Source organism: Triticum aestivum, chromosome 1B (assembly GCF_018294505.1).
Source record: "Triticum aestivum cultivar Chinese Spring chromosome 1B, IWGSC CS RefSeq v2.1, whole genome shotgun sequence".
In the NCBI taxonomy this organism is placed as follows: Eukaryota; Viridiplantae; Streptophyta; class Magnoliopsida; order Poales; family Poaceae; genus Triticum; species Triticum aestivum.
The window spans coordinates 497,371,700-497,394,387 of NC_057795.1; the positions used below are offsets into that span (position 1 = coordinate 497,371,700).

Sequence of the window (22,688 nt, forward strand, 5' to 3'; positions counted from 1 at the left end):
CTCATGGGCCATGACCACACTTTTCAAGATAAATCTCCTTTTAATGAAGGCAGTCTGATTAGAAGAAATTAATTTGTCAGAGAGAAGGAATACCCTAGTTGTCATAGCTTTAGAAAAAAAATTCACAGCACAGTTACTCAAGCATCTTTAACATCAGCGTGTCCTTCAATCCCAGTTGCTACACAGCAACCAGCAAGGATCAACCAGAAACACAAACACAACAATCGCATGATCTGCACTCTTTTCGTTTCCTGTAGATTTCTTTCATTCATAATTCATACGAGCACAGCACGCAGTACAATCCTCTGGTCACCTTAAACCAACAAGGGAGAACTCGGGACATGGGCACGTGGCTCAGCAACGGTACAGCAAAAACAATGCAACAGTCAGGGGGAGAATTCACATCTTAAGGATCATTCAAAGCTTCCTAAAAAGAAAAGAGAGAGGACGCAAAAGCATTGAGCGAGTAGCAGCCAAGCAAAAGCTATATGCCTGGGAGGGCGTATCTACAGACTCTGCATCTGGGAAAACGAGATCCGGATGGTGCTCCCCTCCAGCGGGCTGGCGTGCTTCGACACGAGGGCCTCAGTCGCCTCCTCCTCGCTCTCAAACAGGACGAGGGCCTGCCTCTTGCCATTCACCTCGAACAGCTTCGTGCCGACGATAGAGCCGTGCTCAGACAGATGGGCGAGGAGTGCGTCCTCTGAGACGTCCTGTGCGAGGGCAGAGACGTGGATCATCTTGGTTGGAGCGCAGCAGTGCCGGTAGTTCTTCACCACGTTGCTGTTGAAGCGGTTCAGGCCCGAGTTGATGTAGTCGTGCGCGTCAGGGGCAGGGGTTATGGTGGGGTACTTCGAGTAGTTGACTTCCAACTTGTTACCAAATAGCATGGCCCCCTGCAGCCGAAAAATGGGAAAGCGGCATCGAAATGTCAAAGGTGACAATCATTCCAAATGGAACAGATAAACCAGATAGGTTGATATACTATAGAAAATGCACGCACCTTGAGATAGTTCACAGCTAGCTCGGCCTGTAACCCATCAGCCATTTCTACAAGGGCAAGATCTGGTTTGTTGTGCAGCACCTTGATTCGAACTATGTTTCCATATAAAGAGAAGAGATTGAAAAGCTTATCCTCATTGGTTTTCTGCACAGAGAAATGTTAACAATGAAAGACGATCGTCCAAGGTATATAACCTCTACATGGAAACTTAAGAGAAGCTTGAACACCCTATAGGTTGGCATCCACCACCATATAAAGTACTTAAGATTAATGGCCACATTTTTTCTAAGACTTTCCTTAATTGTCAGTTCGGTCCTTGCAACAATAAGAAAGACAAGTCCTACCCAACAACCACATTCTCCATGCTCGGACATTTGAAAAGGTAGTCAAAATATCAAGATTGTGAAAGGAGCCTTCGAAGATTCAAATCTTACATCAGTGTTCAAATTACTGACTATCAGTGTGCACCGTTCATTGGTACCGGTCACTCCAGGCGGTAAAGTTCCACCAAATGCAGCTGCAATCGTTGCAGCTCTTCCCATCTGTTATTATGCACAAATTCAAATACTTTTGTATGAGAACTCCCAGGGATATTTGAACAAGATGCAACAAAAAACAACACTGGAGTAACACCATTCAAAGGCAGTCAGACACCAACCTGTGTATACGGACCTGTACAAGAAAGGAAACTAAATAAGCTATTTTTCATTATCAACAAAGATTATTTATTGAAAATTCAATGTAGTAAGCTACCTCCAGGTTGTTGGAAGGGATGGAGACCCCCAGGATCTGGAAAACCTTGCTGCTCCAACCAATCAAAAACATACAGTGGTTAGCTTCAGAGCATAAATGACGCATGTAACAAGTGTGATATAGCAAAATAAAGAGAACCACTCAACCTGGGAGGGCCTTGGACGTTGTTCAGTAGGCAATGATGGATTCGTGAAATCCCTGGACAAGAAAAGAGATTCACCACGGGTGACTTTCATGTTAACTGATGCTACACAGTAACTGGCATGCCCATGACTGCATTAACTATGTTGCTTGTAGAGATGAGAACTGACAAATTGACCTCACCTAGTTCTTTCATTGTTGAAATGGACTTGCAGTTCGCTGAGACTGGATATCCACATAAATAAATAAAAAACAATCAGATATAACAACTGAGAAAAAAATCAACTAGGATTAGTCAAAGCTCATACTTGGAATATTGGATGTCTAGCTGGCAGCAACCATCATATATGTTCCTTCCCTGGAAAAGTTTGGTTTGTAAGATTAAGATGTATGAGAATCATGCGTAGAATCTAGGACACTAGTGGAGCCATGAAGTAATTACATGCAAAGCAGCAAGTGCTTCCACAGCCTCATGACGCGATTGATACTGGATGAGGGCCTGAAAGCCTGCACCAATCAAACAAAATGTATTGAATCATCTATTTCAGATAGTAAAGATAACCAACTGTTTTTCCAGTTCAAGGACGGACAAAAGCACTAGTCTATAGTAACATATGCCACTATAGTTCTTTTTTTTTGTTGGTACTGCTACAATTATTAGTACACATGTTTTCAAACCGTGCCGAACCCGTTGCTACAGAATGTTACACCCAATGTAATCAATTGATATGTACTACACACATTGTTCATACAGTTTGACAACACACCTGCTGTTTTCTGCAGAAGTTATAGCCTGTTACGCATATTACAGATACTTGTTAATACATCAACATTATCATTCAGAGGCAAACTGGGGAGTGAATCAGAGCATCCATATGCAGTTTACGTATGGGTGTGTGAGAGAGAAAGAGATGTGGAGTCTGACCAGCTGACTTCTGAAATTTGACAATCTTCTCCACATATCCATATGCTTTGAAAACTTGATGCAGAATCTCCACCGTTATAGGATAGAGCACGTGGTGGACAGTAGCTAGAAGGATTCGGTTGGGTTCTGATTCCTGAGGGCCAGCAGACGAGAGTGGGAGAAAGAAAAGAATAAATAGAAAGGAAAAGATAGGTATATCTAGTTGGAAAAATAAGAGGCAGTAGATCTAACATGCAATTTAACTCAGCTATCTAAAAGGAATGATGAGAAGATACTAAACATAGCTAACCGTCCTTCAAATTTTGATGTATGAAGTATTTCCACGATTTATGGTGTCACAGTAATTCAAATTTCTATTTTTACATAATCACACTACCATATTTCCTAGTTGCAGGTTCCATTTTAGCATGATACCACAATCATATCCTAATCTTGTAGCCTTGTAGGCACCTTTTCACAAATATAGTCCCACGGCAAAACCATTTCATGCAACTGAGTAACTGACGGAACTAGATAGCGCATCTCGAGGCAAAGCATTATGGACACTTCACATCCACAAACAAGTTAGAGTAGCGTTTAATAATTAAGAACATATGTCATTATTTTGAAAATCATCCGCAACCTGAACTTGCAGAATCTAAAAACCCTTTATAAGTCAATGTTGTACCACCGCAGTATTGCCACAGCTAAATATTAGTTAAGAGTATCATGCAGCTGATTGCTCAACACGAAGCTCTAAAAACACTAAGGATAGAGATTTCATAGTTCACTAATGATACTAAGTTACTAACAACTCCGGATAACTCTGAGAAACTTATAAAACAAATCTTACAAGTTAAGGGTAGACAAGTATATACCTGATCAGAATTCCGGCTATGAGAGCTCTGGTCGGTGGTAAGTTCTTGATGGGATGAAAATTGCATGTAAACATGCCTTCCCCTAAATTGACATAAAAGGGTGCACATGTGTGAGAAAAGGAATGAGAACATACCAAACAAAAATATGAAATTTAATGAGAAACCGGTTGTCTTTTAGGTACAAATAAGGTAACAAACCAGCTCAATACTACATTTACATTTGTTGACATAAATAAAGCACATCACAAGGGGCAAACCATGCCATTAAGCGTGCATTATCCAGAACGAGCCATAACTATGTACTACTAAGCTAAACATTGCAAAAACTAAGTGCAACTCCGTAGCAGCAAACACAAGTAAATGCTGGGCTCTTGGCATCGAAAAACCAACACAACCAAGAATCGGATCACCTTATGCTAGGTTGGACACCACTGTAGTACTGCAGGGCGCTCACGGAAGAATGAATGTCTTGCATCTGGAGAAGGGCCTGCACCGCAACACAAGAATTTTTCAACACCGGGACTGCTTGATTGCTTAACAACAACAAGCAAAAAAACACCAACGGAAAACAGCGAAGAAAAGAACCCACCTGATTCTTGCCACGCAGCATGACGAGCTTGGATATCGAGCCGAACGGCTGCAGCAGCTGGAGCAGATCGGCCTGCGGCGAAGAAGGGTAAGGAGAGGCACACGCCGGGTGCAAAAGGCAGTAAAAGCGCAATCTTTATTCAGGGATTATTATTTATTCAGAAACGAAAAACGGATTGCCCCAGACGGAACGCAGAATCGACGAAGCGAAGGTGCCGGATTTCCGTCCCCTCTCACCTCGGTGATCTCGTGCCCGACGTTCCGGATGTGGATCACCTTGGACGGCTCCGCCATCCTGCCGCCGCGCTGAAACAGGGGAAGCGACCACTAATAAGTCACCAGGGAATTCCTTACGCCACGCACGGGCAAACGGAGAGGAGAGGTCGACGGGAGGAGATCCAGAGCCGACGCTCCGGCCTAGGGGCGAGAGGCATTACCTTGTTGGAGGGTTTAAGCGGGAGGAGGATCTAGGGTTTTGCCCCGCGGAGGGCGAGACGGAGGGGAGAAGGTGGAGGGAGGGGAGAAGAGCCGCTGGAGCGTTCTGTTTTGGATTCGGCAGGAAAGAGAGAGATCGAAACGGCTCCGCAATCTGCGTATCCTGAGGCGAGCGGACTCGTGTTTTGAGTGACGTTGGTCGTGGGCGGCACGTCATACGAGCCGCATAGAAGGTGTGTTTTACTAGCTGGATCCGATGCGTTCCTCTGATCATCCACGAGACAGATTACCCGTGCCATACATAAGTTTGTCAAAATTTTCGACACAGCACGCGAACTGAGCGTAGCTTAAACGGTTAGGTCGCTTGTAATGCAACAAGCCCGCCAAAGGTCAAATCCTAAACTTGTCACTGGTGCTCGCATTTTTCCTACCGCCGATCATAGATGTGCTTGTGGCGCTTTCCGACGATACATCACCGTCAACTACAAATGCATCTGTATCGTGTTCAAAGAAAAAGTGTTGATTCAACTTTGGACGACACATCACTAGTTAGAGAGTATGATTCGAGAGTCACCACAGAAAATAAATGTAAAACTCATCTTTTTCTTACACTTGTACATATTTTAATGTTTTCATAATTAATATAGTGATCTCATCAAACATGACGCGATCTGATGACGAGGGAGTGTTCATGTGTAAGTGTGAAAAGTGGTTAGGATAATTTTTGTCCGAAACCGTTTTCGAATCCCTTTTTATGGGATACGGCAAGAGATGTTTGACGGCGGACAACAATTGGATCCAAATACGTCCGATTGATAAGATACAGTATAAGATATGGTATTACTAATATACGACACATTAGAAGGAAACCGTTTACAAGCATCTGGATGAAAACATCATCGTGTAAACCGGGTCACCCCACGCAACACGTGTCCCCTGCTAGAGCGAGTCCATCCTTCCTCCTCTAGCCTTATCTTCTCCACTCGTCCTCTCCTCCGCTCGTTCTCCTCTTCGTTTCTTTTCCTCCCCCAATCTCCTCTCTTCAGTTGCAATCGAGAGAGAGGATGCCCATGGTGACACCGATCGCCACCGCCCCTGGAGTTGAAAACAAACGATTCCACCATGGCCTGTCCCCCAAGCTCCGTCTGCTGCTGCTCAAGGTCCTCTCCTTCAAGTCCCGTCCACCATGGCATGCCCCAAGCTTCACCTGCTGCTGCTCAAGGTCCACACGACAGCACCGTGACTCGCTGATTTTTGTCGATGAGAGCTAGTGCTGCAACGCAGCCTCGTCGTTGACTCGGATGCTGCCGGTGTTGCGACCCGACGACTCGACGGTGCTATCGGCGTTGCGACTCGATGCTCGTTGTCGCCGGTGCTGCAACGTAGCACACATGGGAGGTTGGGCTGCACTCCGTCGTGTTGCAACGCATCATGGAGGCTGGAGTGCAGTTAGACGCCCGCTCGTCGCCGGTGATGCGACACAGAACGCGAGGAGGAGGTGGGCAGTGCTGCGTTGGAGCTTTTTCCGTGCCGACGGAGTTGCAATGGAGCGTCGCCGGGGCTGCACTGAAGCGTCGCCGGGGGCAATGCCCGTGCTGCAACATGATTTCTCTGCCGTAGTTGCATTGGAGCTTCATCGGAGTTGCCGGAGTTGCATTGTAGCTTCACCCGAGTTGCGCTAGAGCTTCACCGGAGTCGCCGGAGTTGCGTTGGAGCTTCGCCGAAGTTGCATTGAAGCTTCGCCGGACACTGTAGGTGCTGCGTTGGAGCTTCGCCGGACGTTGGCGGTGTGCCATGAAAGCTGCCGGGGTGCAGCAGCGCTGCATCGAAGCATTCACACACTTACTGGTTACTGCTGTTGCGCTGTCATCCAAGGGCTAGCAATGCGCTATCCAATGGCTGCCTAGAGAAATCATCCGGCTGATTCGTAGCAGTGCCCTTAGAATAATTCATTTTTCTAGTCAGATAATCCAATCTTTTAAATTCTGATACCGATTTATGGGTGAAGTTTTAAGTATTAACTAGCAATACGTGAATGTTATCTTTGCTTATGAGACAAGAAATATGCTTGTTGGTGATTTATTTGGCCTATTTTAATACTATCTAGTGCTTTATGTGTTCTAAAGTGCATAAGTATTAAAACATATATGTTCCTCATGGAAAGTGACCTTTTATGATCCGGCGTTGTTCTGTTACTTTCCCGTGCCCGAATTCACATAATCCAATATTAGAATCCGCATATTCCGGTATCCATTCCGCTTTCAAATCCTAAAATAAATATAATATATAATATGGTACAAGAATTATCCATTGGAATCCGATCCGGTTTCATTCATGCGCATGATTTGACTTTTCTAAAAGGACACTGTTAGGGCTCTCCTTTTGGTGAATTTTGAGCTCTAGGCCCTCTCCTCCATATGACTATTTATTTCTTATATAGATATTTTACACTCGTGGTGAACTTAGCTATGTTTTACCGTCCTCCTCTCTTTTGCAATGGTCGTCGATTCGACATCTACCCTCCCTCTGCGGCACGATGGTGCACCTCTTTGCCTCTGGCACCGATGGGACAACGGTGATCGTTGCCCCGTAACCTTAACATTGGCTACCTCTACCATAGGTGCCTTGTGCGGTTCCCGAGATAGCTCCGAAGTTGTGCAGCACGTCATTGATGACGTGACATCACCTTTGTCCTTTCATGGGAGGCAAGGTCTCCCGACACCATGACGCCACACTCGTTAGCACACGACCCACCCGTTCGTCCGGTTTTGGGGCCATGGTGGTGATCGGTGGTGGTGGTGTTGTACTGTCAGGTCTCCCACACCGTCATTCGCAGCCATAGACTCGACATTGCTGCAAAGATCTTCTGCGAAGGCAACGGCCATGCTGGTGAGCTATTTTTTTTCCTTTTATGAATCATAGAGTATTGTTTCTATGAATCCATGAATGATGCAATTAGTTAGTACTTTTAACAAACCGTGTAATATATTGATATTAATATTGTTTTATGATATGGATATGAATATTGTGTGGTACTCATATGAATTCGTATGATATTGACATGATGTTCCATATTTTCCAACACAAATTCTATCCTTCGGAAGGATAAGCCACCGGATTTCCTTCCTTTCTTGGCAATAATTTAACAATCTGGTGATTGGTATACCCCAGCTTCAAAAAGGACCACAAGTTTGTCCAAAGAAAAGAAAAATTAATTGAAAATTGGTTAGCAATCTCAAAATTGACGAAAAGAAAGAGACATCGGGTGCAAGTGCAATTGTGTGAGTCGATCATGTCTACATGGGAGTGTGGCCATGGCTCCGATTCGGCCATCATCGGGTTCTGCCAGCGATGCTCCGGTGTGGGCACGTGCTGGATCTGGTGGTGCAACATTGCCTAGGGGCCTGATCCCGCCGATGGGTGCTATGGTGAGGACGTAGATCAGGGTGGTGCCCCTGGGGACGCATTGGGAGGACGTGAGATGACCGCAACGGTGGCGGTCTATGAGGTGGCTGGAATGACGAAGAAATCGAGGCTATCTTGCGTCCGCATTTCCCTCTCTCGCATCGAGGAGAACAAAGGTGGTGCATCAGTGACTAGAAGCATGGTGACGTGTAGGACGGCGGTCCTCAACCTGCATCTGGTGTCTTCTTGAGTGGTTAAGATCTGGTTAGCGATATGTCATTAGCCGGTAGCTAGGCTATTGGCAATGATGAATTTGATGACAAGTTTGTGATACTCCGGGTGGTAGCTAGATCAGGCAATGTCGGCGTGCAAGCTTCATGGCCTTGTTGAAGATGTTGCTGGAGGCTTGCCTTTGGGAATGAAAATCATATGTTCGATCTTCGGTTGCACTCATCAACATCGGTGCTTTAACGGTGATCCCTTAAAAATACTTTGCTTAATAGTAGCTTATTTTTTTGTTTAATTCGGCCACATGTCATAGATTTATGGTAGGTTTGTGGAGGTCCTATCGCAGGGCGAATTAATGTTGGATAGTCTATGGTTTTCATTTTTTATTTTCTGTAAGCCATTCGTGCTTCATTGATGATAGGCTTTGCTTGGCATAATTAACTATTCAATAATATAAGGCTGTGTGCATCACTCGATGCGAAGGCCGATGGTCTTACCTGCATTCGAAAAAATATATAACTAGATGGGTTGTCAGAAATGACTCATATCGTACCTCTTTCGTCTAGCGAGTAGGTTTTGCTACTGACGGTCACCTTGGCCCCATCATCTTGCTGTCTTCTCCTTGTGAGCTGCCGTTAGAGCATCTTCAATAGATGGCAAAAATAACTAAGTTTTGCATCTCCGAGGCCCAAAAGCCACCTCCAACGGATGTTGTAGATGTAAAAAAAATTACAACACCTCTACAGAAAGATGTAAAATACGACACATGGAGATGTTGCATTTCCACCTTCAGGAGATGTAAAATAGGCGGCCGCGCGCCAGCCACCCTTCATTTCCTTCCCCAACCCACATCTTCTTCCTCCTACCTTCCGTCGCACTGCCGCCGGCCACCCGTCCGCCCGCCACAACACGCCGTTGTCCCCCCGCGCCCCCGCTCCCGGTTCCATCGCTCCTTCGCCGCCGGCCACCGTGAATCGGGAGTTTTTTCGCTGCTCCTTCGACGCCCCCCGATTCGTCCCCTCCACCATTTCTACCGTCGTCGCCGCTCCTCCACCAACCCCAAGCCCTCGCCAAGCCCCACCCCACCTTCGGCCGCCACCACACACCGCGAATCGGCCGTTTTTTCACTGCCCCACACACCGTTGCCCGATTCGGCCCTGCCGCCAATTTCATCCTCGTCGCCGCTCAACCGCCCCCGCCCAGCCACCACCCTATCTCCGCCCAGCCCCCACCCCACCTCCGCCTGCCGCCGCACACCCGTCGCTGCCCGATTCGTACCCGCCGTTGGCCCGTTGCCGCCATGCCAAAGAAGGTCTCCAAGAGCAAGACGGGTTCTTCGGAGTGCGGGCAAAGCCATCCAGCAACTTCGACGTCGAGTTCTCCGACGCGAGCCGCCGCTTCTGGCTCGACATGTATGACACCGTCGACAAGGCCGCATATGCATACGACGTGTAGCGTGGCGTGTGGAGGCCGTAGACGGAGCTCAACTTCCCGGAGATTGAGACCCGGGCGGATGCGGAGTTCCTCGTGCCGGAGGGTGTTCGAATGGAGATGACGAAGAAGATGAAGAAGAGGCCGGCCATTGCCGTTGCCCCCGGCGATAGCAACGAGGCACTTATGGCAATGGCGATGGCGAGGTTCGCGTGGGAGCATCCGGAGTATGTTTAGGACGAGCGCGAGTTTTTCTGGAAGCGCGACGCCGAGAAGAAGAAGAAGAAGAAGAAGAAGAAGAAGAAGAAGAAGAAGAAGAAGAAGAAGAAGAAGAAGAAGAAGAAGAAGAAGAAGAAGAAGAAGAAGAAGAAGAAGAAGAAGAAGAAGAAGAAGAAGAAGAAGAAGAAGAAGGACGAGGCCGGCCCCTCAACGGTAATCCTAGCCGAGTCCTCGGAGGACGACGACGAGAGTTTATGGGGCCTCGGAGGAGGACGACTAGTTTGATGGATGTAGCAGTTTCAATTAGTTGTTGTAGTCGTTCAATTTGTGTTTTTAATTAGAACTGAATTATGTTTCAAATGAAGTAGTAGTAGAAGTTTCTAGTTTTTACATCTTCACATTTGTATCATCTATTGGAGTTGCAGTTTTACATCGTCAATATACATCATCTGTTGAAGTTGGCTCTTCTTTGAAGATGCAAAATGCACTTTTTGATGTTGTAAATTATATACAACATCTAATTTGACATCTTCAAATTTGCATCATCTATTAGAGATGCTCTTAGAGCATCTTCACTAGCGCCCTCAAGAAGCGCTCCCAGGCCACTTTTAAGCGCCGGCGGGCAAAAAACGCCCCACTCATCCTCCCAAGTCGTCAATTTTCGCCGGCAAAAGCAAAAGTTAGCGCCGGCTACCCCATGCCACACCCAGCGCACCGGGGCGCTCCTGGGGCCTAAATCGTCGTTTTGTGGGCCAGCGCCTCTCCCATGTCCACTCATTTTCACCCACGTGATCCCTCTTCTTCCTCTTCCTTCACGCAGACAGAGCTCTCTCCTCTCTCTCTCCCTCCCCGCCGCCTGGCACGGCCGCCTTGCCGAGCCACCGTGCTCCGGCCGCCCGGCCGCCTCAGCCTTGTCGCCGGAGGTACTCGCGCTCGCGCTCGCGCCAAAGCTCGTCGAGGCCGGCCTGCTTGTCATCACCCAGCACATCACCGCCGGCCGCTCCTCACGCTCGTCACTGCCCCTGCTGGCCTCGACCGGCCGCGCGCCGCGACTGGAACACTCGGGGCACGGGGACGAAGCGTCGACGGTCGAGCTCGGAGACCGCGGCGGTGCGCGGGTCCGCCACGCGCGCACGTTCCGGTGAGTCGGCCGCTCCTCCTGGCGTCGCTGGCCGCGGCGGGGGCACTGGGCGTCGGTGCTCTTCCTCATGGCCGCCTTCCCAAGCTCGCTGACCACCCCTCTCGCTTGATTTCGTGCCGTAACCGTCGTCCCTGCGAGCACCGAGCGCTGCCGTCCGCCATGGCCGATGCTCTGCTTGATGCCGAGCTCATCCCGCCATGCACAGCTGCCCGTCGTGCTCCGGGTGCTCTACTGACGCTGCCTCGTTGCTCCGTTGGGTCGCTAGCTACCCGCAACACGGCCGCCACTCTGCCCGTCGATGCCGTCGCTACACCCCACGTCGGCGGCTGCAACGACCACTACTGGACGCGCCGCACCGCGGGCGTTCCAGCGAACCCACCCCCGCGATCAGCCGTGGCCGGAAACGGCCGGCCGGTGATCGTATCTCGCGCCGTTCCCGCGCTTGGCGCTGCTCCGACGGCTCGTTGCTGCCTGGGGGGCCAAACAACTGAAAGAAAGTTCAGCCCCAAGCTTAAAATCTCGCCGGCAGCCCCCCAAGCGGTGAAAAAAACGCCTCGTGGGGTGGGGGTGCCAACGGCTGGAAATGCTCTTACGTTGCGGGTGTATATTGGTGTCTTGTGGCCGTAACCGGAACGATCGATGCAGGATCCACACAATAACGACCGCAGTAGTCCGACATGCCAATATGTGCATGGCAAATGAACGATCGATTGCCATGGCAAACATCAAGTGAGTATATACACCAATAAAATTCCCAGACGAAATGTGAAGCTTGATGGTTTCTTCTTCCATGAGGGGAAACAAACCAGATCTATATGCGCCATTGCCATCTAGCTACATCCACACATGCCTCCATGCACCAGAGATCTCGATCTCTAACACCTACGACGACGACTCACACCACATACACTAGCTAGTTCTTCGGCGTACCCCTCTCTTGGCCTTGCACGGCACCGCCGTGGGGATCAGCTCGCCGTCGGCCGCTCCATCCGTGGCCCTCTTCCTCTTGTTGTTCTTTTTCCCCTTCCCCTCACTCCTCTCGTCCTCTTCCGCCTCCTCGCGGCGGTGCCCGTGGTCGTCCATCCTCCTCGTGTTCTTGTATATCGACGCCAGCGACCGGAACCTCGGCCTCCTCCTGGCGACCCCGCCGATGACGGCCTCCTCGTCTTGCCCGCCACCCTTGTGCCCACCGAGTTTCTCGCGTCTCTTCCCGGTGCTGCTCTCCACGGCGGGCACCCCCTCTTTACCATCTCCCCGCTTCTCGCCGGCCTTGACGCTGTCCGCGCTCTTGCTCTCCGCGGCCCGCGCCTTCTCGCCAGCTGCCTTGACGCTGCCCGCGCTCTTGCTTGCCACGGCCGGCACCTTTTCGCCAGCTGCCTTGACGCTCTTTCTCTCCACGGCCAGCACCTTCTCGCCGGCCCTGACGCTGTCCGCGCTCTTGCTCTCCGACTCGCCGCTGTCGCCGTCGTCGCAGCCGCCGCCGCTGAGCTGGATGAGCTGCTCCGCGGCCTCCATCTCCACCGTGGTCGATGACGCGGCCGGCGCCTCCACCGCCTCGCCCATGGCAGCCCTCCTCCGGCCCGAAGAAATACAGGGCACGAGCGGTCGCAGATCGCCGGGGCGGCCGCGAATGGCGCGCGCGGGATAAATATATATGCCCAAGTATAGGGGAGCGACGACCGGTGACCGGACCGCGTGGGATCGGGGACGCGCGGAGGAGGGGGCGCCAGGGAATGACCCGGAAGGTGGCAGGCAGGAAGGAAGGAGACTCGTGCCCGCTTTGGTTTGGTTTTCGGTTTTGCCTTTGCTTGTACTCTTGTTATTTGTTTTGGCCAAGTTTAGATGCAATGCAAAACGGCTTTGAAACTTGACCCCGTCCGGTTACTTGTTCCTGGCATGTACTACGCATGCACCGATGTTGACGGGTCGGCGTACCGGAAAAGCTAACAGAAAACCACAGATCTTAATTAGGGGCCGCGTCAAATGCAACAACCTATATATCTGCTACTACTAGTTTCCATTGCTCTGACGATGACCATGTGTGGTGTGCACTGATCTTCCACTTGAAACGCTCTTTTTTTTTTTGGAAATTTCCGCTTGAAATGGATGTTTGTATACTTTGAGGATGTGAAGGAGAACAGGAACGATTTTAGGTTAGGACCGGAGGACAACGGGTTTTGAAACCATTTATGTGGTCAGTCAGAATTCAGTGACGACTTGCGAGTCAATATTGGTCTGGTCATGTTGCAGAGTACACACGACGAGGCTAGAAATACAGCAAATGGAGAAACTCATGTGACCAAGCAGTCAATCTCCGGCTGCACTTTAGCTGTGGTGAATCTGTTTCACCATTTTCTATCCCAGCATACGTACTGTAGTTAACATCAATGAGAACTTCCAAGAAGCACTCCTGGTCTGGTCAGGCAATAATAACCAGGCAAGCTATTAGAAACCGGCACGCAGATAAATGGAACATGCTAATTAACGCCATGGCGAGCCAAACCACAAGAGCAGGCTACAAGTTATTCTAGCAAACCCCTCCAGCAGGCAGCAGCATACAAACTATTCTAGCCAGGTGCAAAACAAAGAGGTACCTTTACAGAACGTATAATTCCCTGCTGGATTTTCTATACCCCTACTATACGCCCTTTTGATTATCTAAAGAAGAACAAGAAAATCTCAAACTAGTCAGCAAAATTTTATCATTTACTACAAAACAAACCGGTCAGACAAAACCTGTATGCACTCGGCCGGTTGGACGGGAAAATCTCCGGACTTCTGAAGGTCCACCCTCAGTTTATCGCGATTATGAGGAAGCTAATGGAGACATACATGAGGAAGACGGGGTACAGCGCCAGGGCCTTCCTCCTTGGGTTCACGGCGGTGCTCATGAATGGATACGCGGCCCAGGAGCTCCATGCTAATGTTACTGCCACTACAATGATTTTTAGCATGTCGTTGTCCTTCAGCAGGCAAATCAGAGCTCCCACGTCCATGGGGAACAAGCAGTATCCAAGAAGACTCAGGCTTTGGAAGAAGATGATTTGGCCGCCCTGCAAACGAAACAATGTGGTCATTTGCCACCAGAAGGCCAGGTGTGTATACATGTGCAAGCACGTGTGGGAGAGAGACGAGGGGTTCAAGTACCAGAAGCAGCACATTCAGCGTGAGGATTATAGCACCGGCAGCCAGTACGGCAAACGCGACAGCAAATACTTCGGACTGCAAACGCAAAAGGCGTGTCATCCAAGTCAGTATGTGATACATCAAATGAGAATAAAAAAGTGAACTGTAATCATAACATGAAGTGTTCATACAGATTAGTGGATCTCCAAGTATACTGGCGTATAGATTAATGAGCATATAAATTTTCTATCAAAATGAAATTAATTCGTTCAAGGTGTGAATTCTGTTTGCTGCCGATGAGAACTATAGAAGAACATCAAATGCCCAAGTTACTGAAAAATGGTTCATGCTGCACTGCTGCAGCACTTTTTATTTTCATGACAGCTCTCCCTCCTTGGAATAATTTTCATCAAACACTAGATTTTTACTGGACCTCTTGAAGCATTATAAAAGCAAAAGTATGCTACTGAATTGGAGATGCCATAGATAAATTAGTGGAATGGCCAAGGCCACCTAGAAGGTTCGGCAGGCAAACTAAAATATTTATAGGCATGTCTCTAGTACCCTTTTTCACTAGGAAAAGCATAGTCCCCCTTCTAAGAATACACTACCTTCCAGATTTAACAGCACTCTCCCCCGAATTTCACTTTACTCCTGAATAATGTATTGCATATGACATGGAATGACTGTTTAGCATCTTGAGAATGCTCGAGCTCCCTAAGAAGATCGAGAGGCTGACGGTATTGCAAGTGACTCCAGTAGGGTAGTAGAAATTATACAAGAGCATGCCAGGTACAAATAGCATGGCAATGGAGAAATCTCTCTATGCTCTTTATGGAGTAGGGCATTTTGGAGACCGAGCTCCATGGAGCCCTTTATGCTGAAAAATTCAAAATTAAAAAATTTCAATTTCAAGAAATTCTGAAAAAAATACACATGTATGCAAGGATGTAAAGTGTATGTGTGAAAATTTTCAGGATGAAATACCTTGAATTGAGAGCTGCACAAAAAAAAAATTCATCGACTTTAAGGATGAACAGTACATGTGCTCAAAAGCCTCAGAGTTGTCTTTTTTGTGTAGCTCACATTTTAATGTATTTCAACCTGAAAATTTGCACACATGTACATTATGTATCTAGGTCTATGTGTATTTATTTTCAGATTATTTTGAAACTGAAAAGTTTAAATTTTGAAGTTTTTCAAATAAAGGCCTCCATGGAGCTCGGTCTCCGTTTGGCATTTTCGCTCTTTATGCTCTTTTATTCTTTACAAAAGTGGACTTCTAATCCTAGTTTGTAAAGCAAGTTCGCAAAACACATGCAACAAATAAGAATGTGCTGGAGATGTCTAATCATCCGGCCTTAACACTGTTTGGTTTGTAACCAAGGATCTCCATCCCCTGCTGAATCTACAATACATACAGCAGCAGTTATCAGGTCATCTACAGTGTCTGCAACGCTTTTGCATTTCAGATAAATAGTACCGGATGAACTGGTATAACTATTATTAACGTTGTTAACCATCACCCATGCAATTGACAAGTACTAACAATATTTTCACCTGATCAATGTGGGGCCTCATGAATTAAGTACTTAAAGGTTTGCACTAGTTCATCCTAACTAAAGTAGGAGTATTTCAAATGCAGGAGTTGCACCGAGCTATGAATATTGATGGACTTGGATTTCAAATGATCGAAAAAATGCAGTAGCTACCTTCCTGACTGAGGCCGACCATGAGAGGGTGAGGCCGAGGAAGACGATGAAGAAGAAGGGGCCCCAGAGATCCCAGTCCCGGAGCGCCTTGCCTGGGTCCTCGCGGTAGGGGTTGGGGAAAACGACGAGCTTGAGGTTGCTGACGATGCGGGTGAGGTCGCGCTTGACGGTGTCCCAGACGGGCTCCGTGAGCGTGTTGGCGGGGCTCCCGAACCCGTCCGCGCCGATGGGGATGGCGACGGAGGCGGAGGGGAGCGGCGCGGGGGAGAAGGTGGGGGGCGGCTGGGGCCGGAAGCTGGCCGGAGGGGGCACGGGAGGGATGTTGGCGACGGGGATGGACGCGCGCGGAGGGGAGGGCGGCCGCGCGGGGAGGACAGCGGCGGCGGTGGGGGCGGCGTGGATGAGGCTCTCGATCTCGTCCATGTCGGACTGCGCCGACGACGGGTGGAGCGGGATGGTGTCGCCCTGGGGCTGTGCGTGCGACATCGTCGGGCGCGCGGGGGTAGGGCTCCGCCGGGCGGCGAGATCTCGCGGTCGCGGGGGGGGGGGGGGGGGGGGGGGGGGGGGGGGGGGCGGCGGACCGGCGAGCGAGAAGAGAAGGGGCGACGGCGAACGGCGGACCAGACCAGGGGAGGAAGGAGCACGCGACGATGGGGTTGCACGGACGGACGGAACTGGCTGCCGAATGGCGCGAGCGCGACCCGACTCGGTGTGCCTGCGTTTTTTTAGTCAGTTAGGCCAACTCCACCGCGCGACCCAAACGGACGTCCGTTTTGTCCGGATTTTTTTCGTTTGAATAGAATAATGGGGTCGTGTCCGGACAGTTTCCGAGATACGGTGGCCGTGCGTCCAACGCGCGGGCGCATCCCGGCCGCATCTTGTCCGTGTGCACATTTCTTTGCAAGTCCTTAAACTTTTTTTCATCATTCATTTTTGGTACATGACAATACATATCACATTTTGACTAGTAAAGCAAGGCAAAAAAAACAAGAACCATAAGAATACATTTGAGAAGATACCCAACTTCCATAACTGCTCTCTTGAGTTGGGTTAGGGCCTTCTCGATGCACTCATTGTTGATACGTGGATGAGGCTCGAAGTTGCACCCTCCTTTCTTCTTCAAGCCAGAAATCGATGTTGCTTCCTCACACGTAGTATCGTGCCTAGCCTCTAATCTAGCAACAAGTACACTTGTCTCATCTACAGCCTCTAGGCTAGCTAAAAGTGCACGAACATGTACTAAATTTCGCTCTATCAACATATCGATGTACTCTTCTTTCCAATATCAAAACTTACATCCATTCTACACAATAAAAAATTAAAGTTAGCACAACTAGTCTAATCCGCCCCAAATCCGGCCGGCGGGTGCGCAAACCAGGTGGCCATGGTTCGGTAGCTCGGCGGCGACAAGGGGAAGGGGCTGGACGAGCGCAAGTCCGAGTTGCACGGCTGCAATGGCAACGGCGGCGGCAAGGGGAAGAGTGGGAAAGAGTGGAGTGGGGTGCGGCCGGAGGGAGGGAGGGGGGGCGGATAGACAAAGGCCCGTCCTATGCCACCGATGGGCGGGCCAAGGGAGGACACACGCAGACGGCCGGCGCGTCCGTGTGGTGTCCGTTTCACCCCAAAAGCGGCGCAAACTTGGCCGCGGATGGGTCGAAAGCAGACACAAAACGGACAAAAGTCCGTTTGCTCCCGCGCGCTGGGCCGCCCGGTTTGTCCGTTTTACCCCAAACGGACGGGCCCGAACAGGACGGGGTCGCGCGGTGGAGTTGGACTTACACGGGTGGTGCTAGAAGTTGGCGTAAACGGTCACTTTAGTGTAGAACTTGCGGCATACATTGAACTGGTGCAAAAATTTGGCTCGGACGTGTAAATATGGTGCTAATCGTGTTTCTGTACGCCGGTGATGCTGACGGGTCTTGCCAGCATGGCATCAGGCTCATTGTCAGTGACCCCATGGTGGAGTTGTGGCGTGTGGCATGCTCTTTTTTCGAAAAAAACCTTTGATTTTTATTTTTCATTTTTTACGGAAAGGCCCATGTAGGTGTAAACTAATTGTATGTGTGGCATCGGGTGGGTTTCATCTGTAAGCAAACATCACAAAATTAATCAGAATTTTTAAAATAGGTCGCCCAGTATTCTAACTGGAGACATCGGGATAATCCACGTGCGTAGCTAGCCAACAAACCCACATAACAATTCATGTCCTATTAGGATAGTGACCATTTATATCTTTTAGCTAAATGATATGAACTCCAGAATTTTATTTGAAAAAAAAACAGGGCAGAGGGGTTTCAACCCAGCGACCTGTTGCATATCATACCAGTAGGAAGAACTACCAATACAACCACTGGGTCGGCTTAGTTAGAATGGATTTTTAGCATCTATGTCTACGACAGATCGCCCGCTGGACAAAACCAGACTACAGTTCGAGCGGCGGATTTTAAACGTATTATTTTTCTTTTCATTTTTCCAAATTGTAAAGAATATGTAAATTATAATTACAATTATAGTTGTAAATATGTATTTATTTGAGAATCCATAGTCTGCTGGCACGCTAGGCTCATATTTTTTCCAACGTATAGTTATATTTATTTTAAGTACATTTTTTATAAAACACATAAACTTTATTAAAATGCATGAACAGTTTTAAAACACCATAAAAAGTTAAAGCATGAACACTTTTATATAAAAAATTAATATTTATTAAAACCTTTTTATTTTTGAACTTATATGATCAATTTTTCTAAATATATCTTCTAAAATTAATTTAAATGCACACACTTATTAAAATTATACAAATAATTCATAATTTAATTTTATGGATTTTCTAAATTAATACGTGAACAATTTTAGTATATTTTATTGTATATTATTTATATTGTAATTTATATTTAAGAAAATCAAAAATGAAAGAAACTAACAGAAATTGTAGCCCACGGGCAGGTTCTGCTATAGACAAAAAAAACTACAACAATTCTACATAGGCATGAGATTTCATAAATTGGAGTAGCACGCCTTCCTTCTTTTACACGGTCACTGGTTAGAAACCCGTAACTGGATTGAAATTCTTAATTTATGTTATTTAGTGTGAAGATATAAACCTCACCTATGCTTGTGTGTAATCTAACTCAACTCTGGGCTGGGTGCTAGCCATGCGTGCGTGGTTGACCGAGGTCTATACCTGACAGGGGCCTTTTATGAGAAAAAACAAAATAAAATAAAAATACAGTTGTTTCTTGAAAAAAAGAGAAAAAAATACAGACGTTTCTTGAAAGAAAAAACACCACAGGCCCATCTTCACCATGCAGTCACTGACATCATATGTTGTCATGCCCCGTCAGCATCATCGGTGTATACAAACGCGATTAGCATCGTATTTACAGGTTCAAGCCAAGTTTTTACACCACTTCAATGTGTGCCGCAAGTTCTAGGCACGTCATGGGCGAGGGGGTATATATAGGCACCTCATTGGTCCCGGTTCGTGGCTGAAACCGGAATTAAAAGCCCCCCTTTGGTCCCGGTTCCAGCCACAAACCGGGACCAATGGTTATGGGCCAGGAGCGAGGCCCATAGGTCCCGGTTCTTGTCTGGAACCGGGACCAAAGGGGACAGATGAACCGGGACCAATGCCCCACGAGGCCTGCCGGCCCCTTGGGCTCACGAACCGGGACCTATGCCTCCACGGGTCCCGGTTCATGACTGAACCGGGACTAATAGGTTGGCCACGCCTGAACCAAAACCCTGTTTTCTACTAGTGTTTTATTCCAACATCACAACATAGTCAACTCCCAACGGTGAATATGAAAAAGAAACTCCACAAGAATAACAAATACTCCCTTCCGTGTTGAGTTATTCATTGAAAGCATATATAAAATGATGAAACAATTGCAACATGAACTGATAAGGAAGAAACGCTAAGAGAGCTATTGATCTAGCAACATTGAATCATTGAAAGAATTGTCACCGAAACATTGGTTGAATCTACTTAGTGACTTTTGTTTCAAGAGGACAAGAAAGACCAAGCTTGTGTGATCAATGAGTACCTAGAAATGCACCAGGAGCAACAACTACTTTTGCTTCATCGTCATGTCATAGAAAACAAATAAATGCTTCTGATAGAAATCAAACTTGGTATTTCCAGCCAATTGAAACAGTAAGATCAGTTTTAGTTTATTACTAGTACTCAAATCCTAGTACAGACCGACAACTTCGAAAAACCAGAATGATATACAGATTCTTCTGCTACAGTCGCAGCTGTCAGACTACGATCCCCTTTTCTACGCTACCGCCTCCCTCTCCTGGCTCCTACTGCGCCACCGATCTAATCTCCCGTGGCAACTGCTGCGCCGCCGATCCAATCTCCCGTGGCAACTGCTGCGTAGTGCATAGAGCTCCGTGCGTGTGCAACAGCCGGTCAACTCAGGACGTGGGGATTGCCGATCATGCTGGGTTTGAACCTATCCGAGTATAAGATCCCTCGAACCCTCAAAGATGCTCACTTCCTCTCCTCTATCGAATCTAGCGACTGGAGCAGCTGTCGCCGCCTCTCAGACCACAGAACCGTTACCCTCTGTCGGTGTCAAAACCGGCGGATCTCGGGTAAGGGGTCCCGAACTGTGCGTCTGAGGCTGATGGTAACAGGAGGCGGGGGACACGATGTTTACCCAGGTTCGGACCTCTCTATGGAGGTAATACCCTACTTCCTGCTTGATTGATCTTGATGAATATGAGTATTACAAGAGTTGATCTACCACGAGATCGTAATGGCTAAAACCCTAGAAGTCTACCCTATATGATTAGATTATGCCCTATGGACTAAACCCTCCGGTTTATATAGACACCAGAGGGGACTAGGGTTGTACAAAGTCGATTATAGAGAAAGGAATCTACACATCCGAATCGCCAAGCTTACCATCCACGCAAAGGAGAGTCCCATACGGACACGGGAAGAAATCTTTTGTCTTATATCTCCATAGCCCAACAGTCCAGCTCATGTCAATAGTACGGCCGTCCGAGGACCCCTTAATCCAGGACTCCCTCAGTAGCCCCTGAACAAGGCTTCAATGATGATGAGTCCGACGCACAGATTGTCTTCGACATTGCAAGGCGGGTTCCTTCTCCGAATACTCCACAATAGTCTTCGAACACGGAAAACGTGTCCGGCTCTTCAAAACAAATACCACACACAACCGTAGAGAGTATAATATTTCACGAGTCCAATCCGCTGACAACTTTTCATAGCATGACATCACGTCACCGCCCAGCCATTATTCGAACCGTATTTTAGCCTGCCGCTCCATATTTCGAGGTGCGGTTTCATTGGCACATTGTGTCAAAGCAGAGATCGTGTCCCCTTATTGCGGGATTCTCATCAATACGGGCATGGGTAACCCAACCGTGCCATTTGCACGACCCTTGGGGAATAGGCGAGTTTTAAGGCGAGCGGGGAGGCGCATGATATTCACTGCCTTTATAAAGGGATAAGGATTCACCCTTTTCACCCACGCCTTCTCTCTCTCTCTCTGCCCATCCCATTCTCGAGCTCCAGCGCGCAAGTTCTCATCCTCTCCGCCCCCAGAAAGCACTCCAACCATGTCCGAATCCGGAGCGCAGGGCAAGTGGATGGCCTCCTCCGTCAAGGAGAAGGACATTACGAAGCTCCGGGAGGCCGGGTACTTGGCTAAGGAAATCGCCCATAGGCTTCCAACAGGTGCCAATTTATTAAGCTCATAGACATAGTACAACAAGGGTTACAACATCTGCCAGAAAATAGGAAGAAAAGAAACAGCAGAATCTATAAATGTAGAGTTGAATAGATGTCCTAGAAAGTAGCAAGGGAGCAATAACCCCTACTGATGAACACCATGACCAACAAGTGAAGGCAGCTAGAGGGGACACGATCTGAAAATGTGCTGCCAAAGAAATAGAGAACAACAAGGGACAACCATGAAGAGGTACAATGGCTGTAGAGAAGCAAGCAGAAGATAAGAATCATGAACTTCATGTAGCTGGACAGCAATTGTCTGAAACACATCCCGAAACTTGCTCTGGAAGAGAACAGAGTCTGTTGCCCAGCCTTAAGTCAAAGTTCCTTAGCAAAGCCTGGAAAAACATAAACAAGGATCTTTGCATCTCCAGAAGTTCAACTCCATGAAAAGTTTGAAGGCCCTGCAATTCTGCAACAGAAAGTCTGAAAAAACAAGCACACACATACATCATAACCATAAAAAGAAGGATATAACCAAGAAGCAAAGACTTTAATAATAGTGCACAGTATGAATGCTAACACCAGATTACAGTTCATAGTTGACTGCTTGTAAAATTGATAAGGTGCGGGTGCCTTTTAAACATCATAAGACGCGCGGAAGTCTGACACGAATTGACATGACTATCAAGTTCTCATCATAGACAAAAGTTGTGTTTCTAGTTGGAATTCAAGTACTGAATTTCACAGCCACATAAATTTTGTTGCCCATGACCTCATGATCTTGTCTGGCAGCTCTTTGGTTGAGCTTGAAGCATTCATCAGCAGACACATTTAGTGCTTGCTCCTCACTGTTCGAGCATGAATGGAGAGTTAGATATGCAGCAACTTTCAATTGAACGTCCTCAGCATTGCTCAAACACAACAGAGAAATCATCAGAGGAAGTGGAGTCCATAGGTCAGAGGTCACCTCCACTATTTGGTCTGAGTCTGACAAGAGCCTTACAAAGTTGTGTC

At 47.9% G+C, this 22,688-nt stretch overlaps 2 protein-coding genes across 2 annotated transcripts; both read right to left on the reverse strand.

The window, feature by feature from the left end:
• Positions 1–229: 229 nt before the first annotated feature.
• Positions 230–4,894, reverse strand: LOC123134734 (polypyrimidine tract-binding protein homolog 3). Its single transcript, XM_044553920.1, has 15 exons — positions 4,705–4,894; positions 4,505–4,573; positions 4,269–4,340; positions 4,090–4,166; positions 3,680–3,761; positions 2,823–2,955; positions 2,340–2,404; positions 2,206–2,255; positions 2,081–2,122; positions 1,903–1,954; positions 1,757–1,805; positions 1,662–1,675; positions 1,438–1,545; positions 1,004–1,147; positions 230–896 (listed from the first exon to the last, which is right to left on the reverse strand). Exons 2-15 carry the CDS (start codon positions 4,559–4,561, stop codon positions 507–509), a joined length of 1,335 nt encoding a protein of 444 aa, XP_044409855.1. The 5' UTR covers positions 4,562–4,573; positions 4,705–4,894; the 3' UTR covers positions 230–506.
• An 8,692-nt stretch (positions 4,895–13,586) lies between these two features.
• Positions 13,587–16,535, reverse strand: LOC123134745 (protein YIP4b). The gene is made up of 3 exons (XM_044553928.1): positions 15,965–16,535; positions 14,274–14,348; positions 13,587–14,179 (listed from the first exon to the last, which is right to left on the reverse strand). The coding sequence occupies exons 1-3, from the start codon at positions 16,448–16,450 to the stop codon at positions 13,919–13,921; spliced, it is 822 nt and encodes a 273-aa protein (XP_044409863.1). The 5' UTR covers positions 16,451–16,535; the 3' UTR covers positions 13,587–13,918.
• Between the last annotated feature and the right edge of the window lie 6,153 nt (positions 16,536–22,688).

Coding starts and splice junctions, on each gene's coding strand:
- LOC123134734 (XM_044553920.1), bottom strand. CDS start 4,561: ATGGCGGAGCCGTCCAAGGTGATCCACATCCGGAACGTCGGGCACGAG. Junction 4,341..4,504: donor TCGGGCACGAGATCACCGAG/GTGAGAGGGGAC, acceptor TCTTCGCCGCAG/GCCGATCTGCTCCAGCTGCT. Junction 2,405..2,822: donor CAAATTTCAGAAGTCAGCTG/GTCAGACTCCAC, acceptor TGATTGGTGCAG/GCTTTCAGGCCCTCATCCAG.
- LOC123134745 (XM_044553928.1), bottom strand. CDS start 16,450: ATGTCGCACGCACAGCCCCAGGGCGACACCATCCCGCTCCACCCGTCG. Junction 14,349..15,964: donor GGTCGGCCTCAGTCAGGAAG/GTAGCTACTGCA, acceptor TTGCGTTTGCAG/TCCGAAGTATTTGCTGTCGC. Junction 14,180..14,273: donor CGCTGAATGTGCTGCTTCTG/GTACTTGAACCC, acceptor TTTCGTTTGCAG/GGCGGCCAAATCATCTTCTT.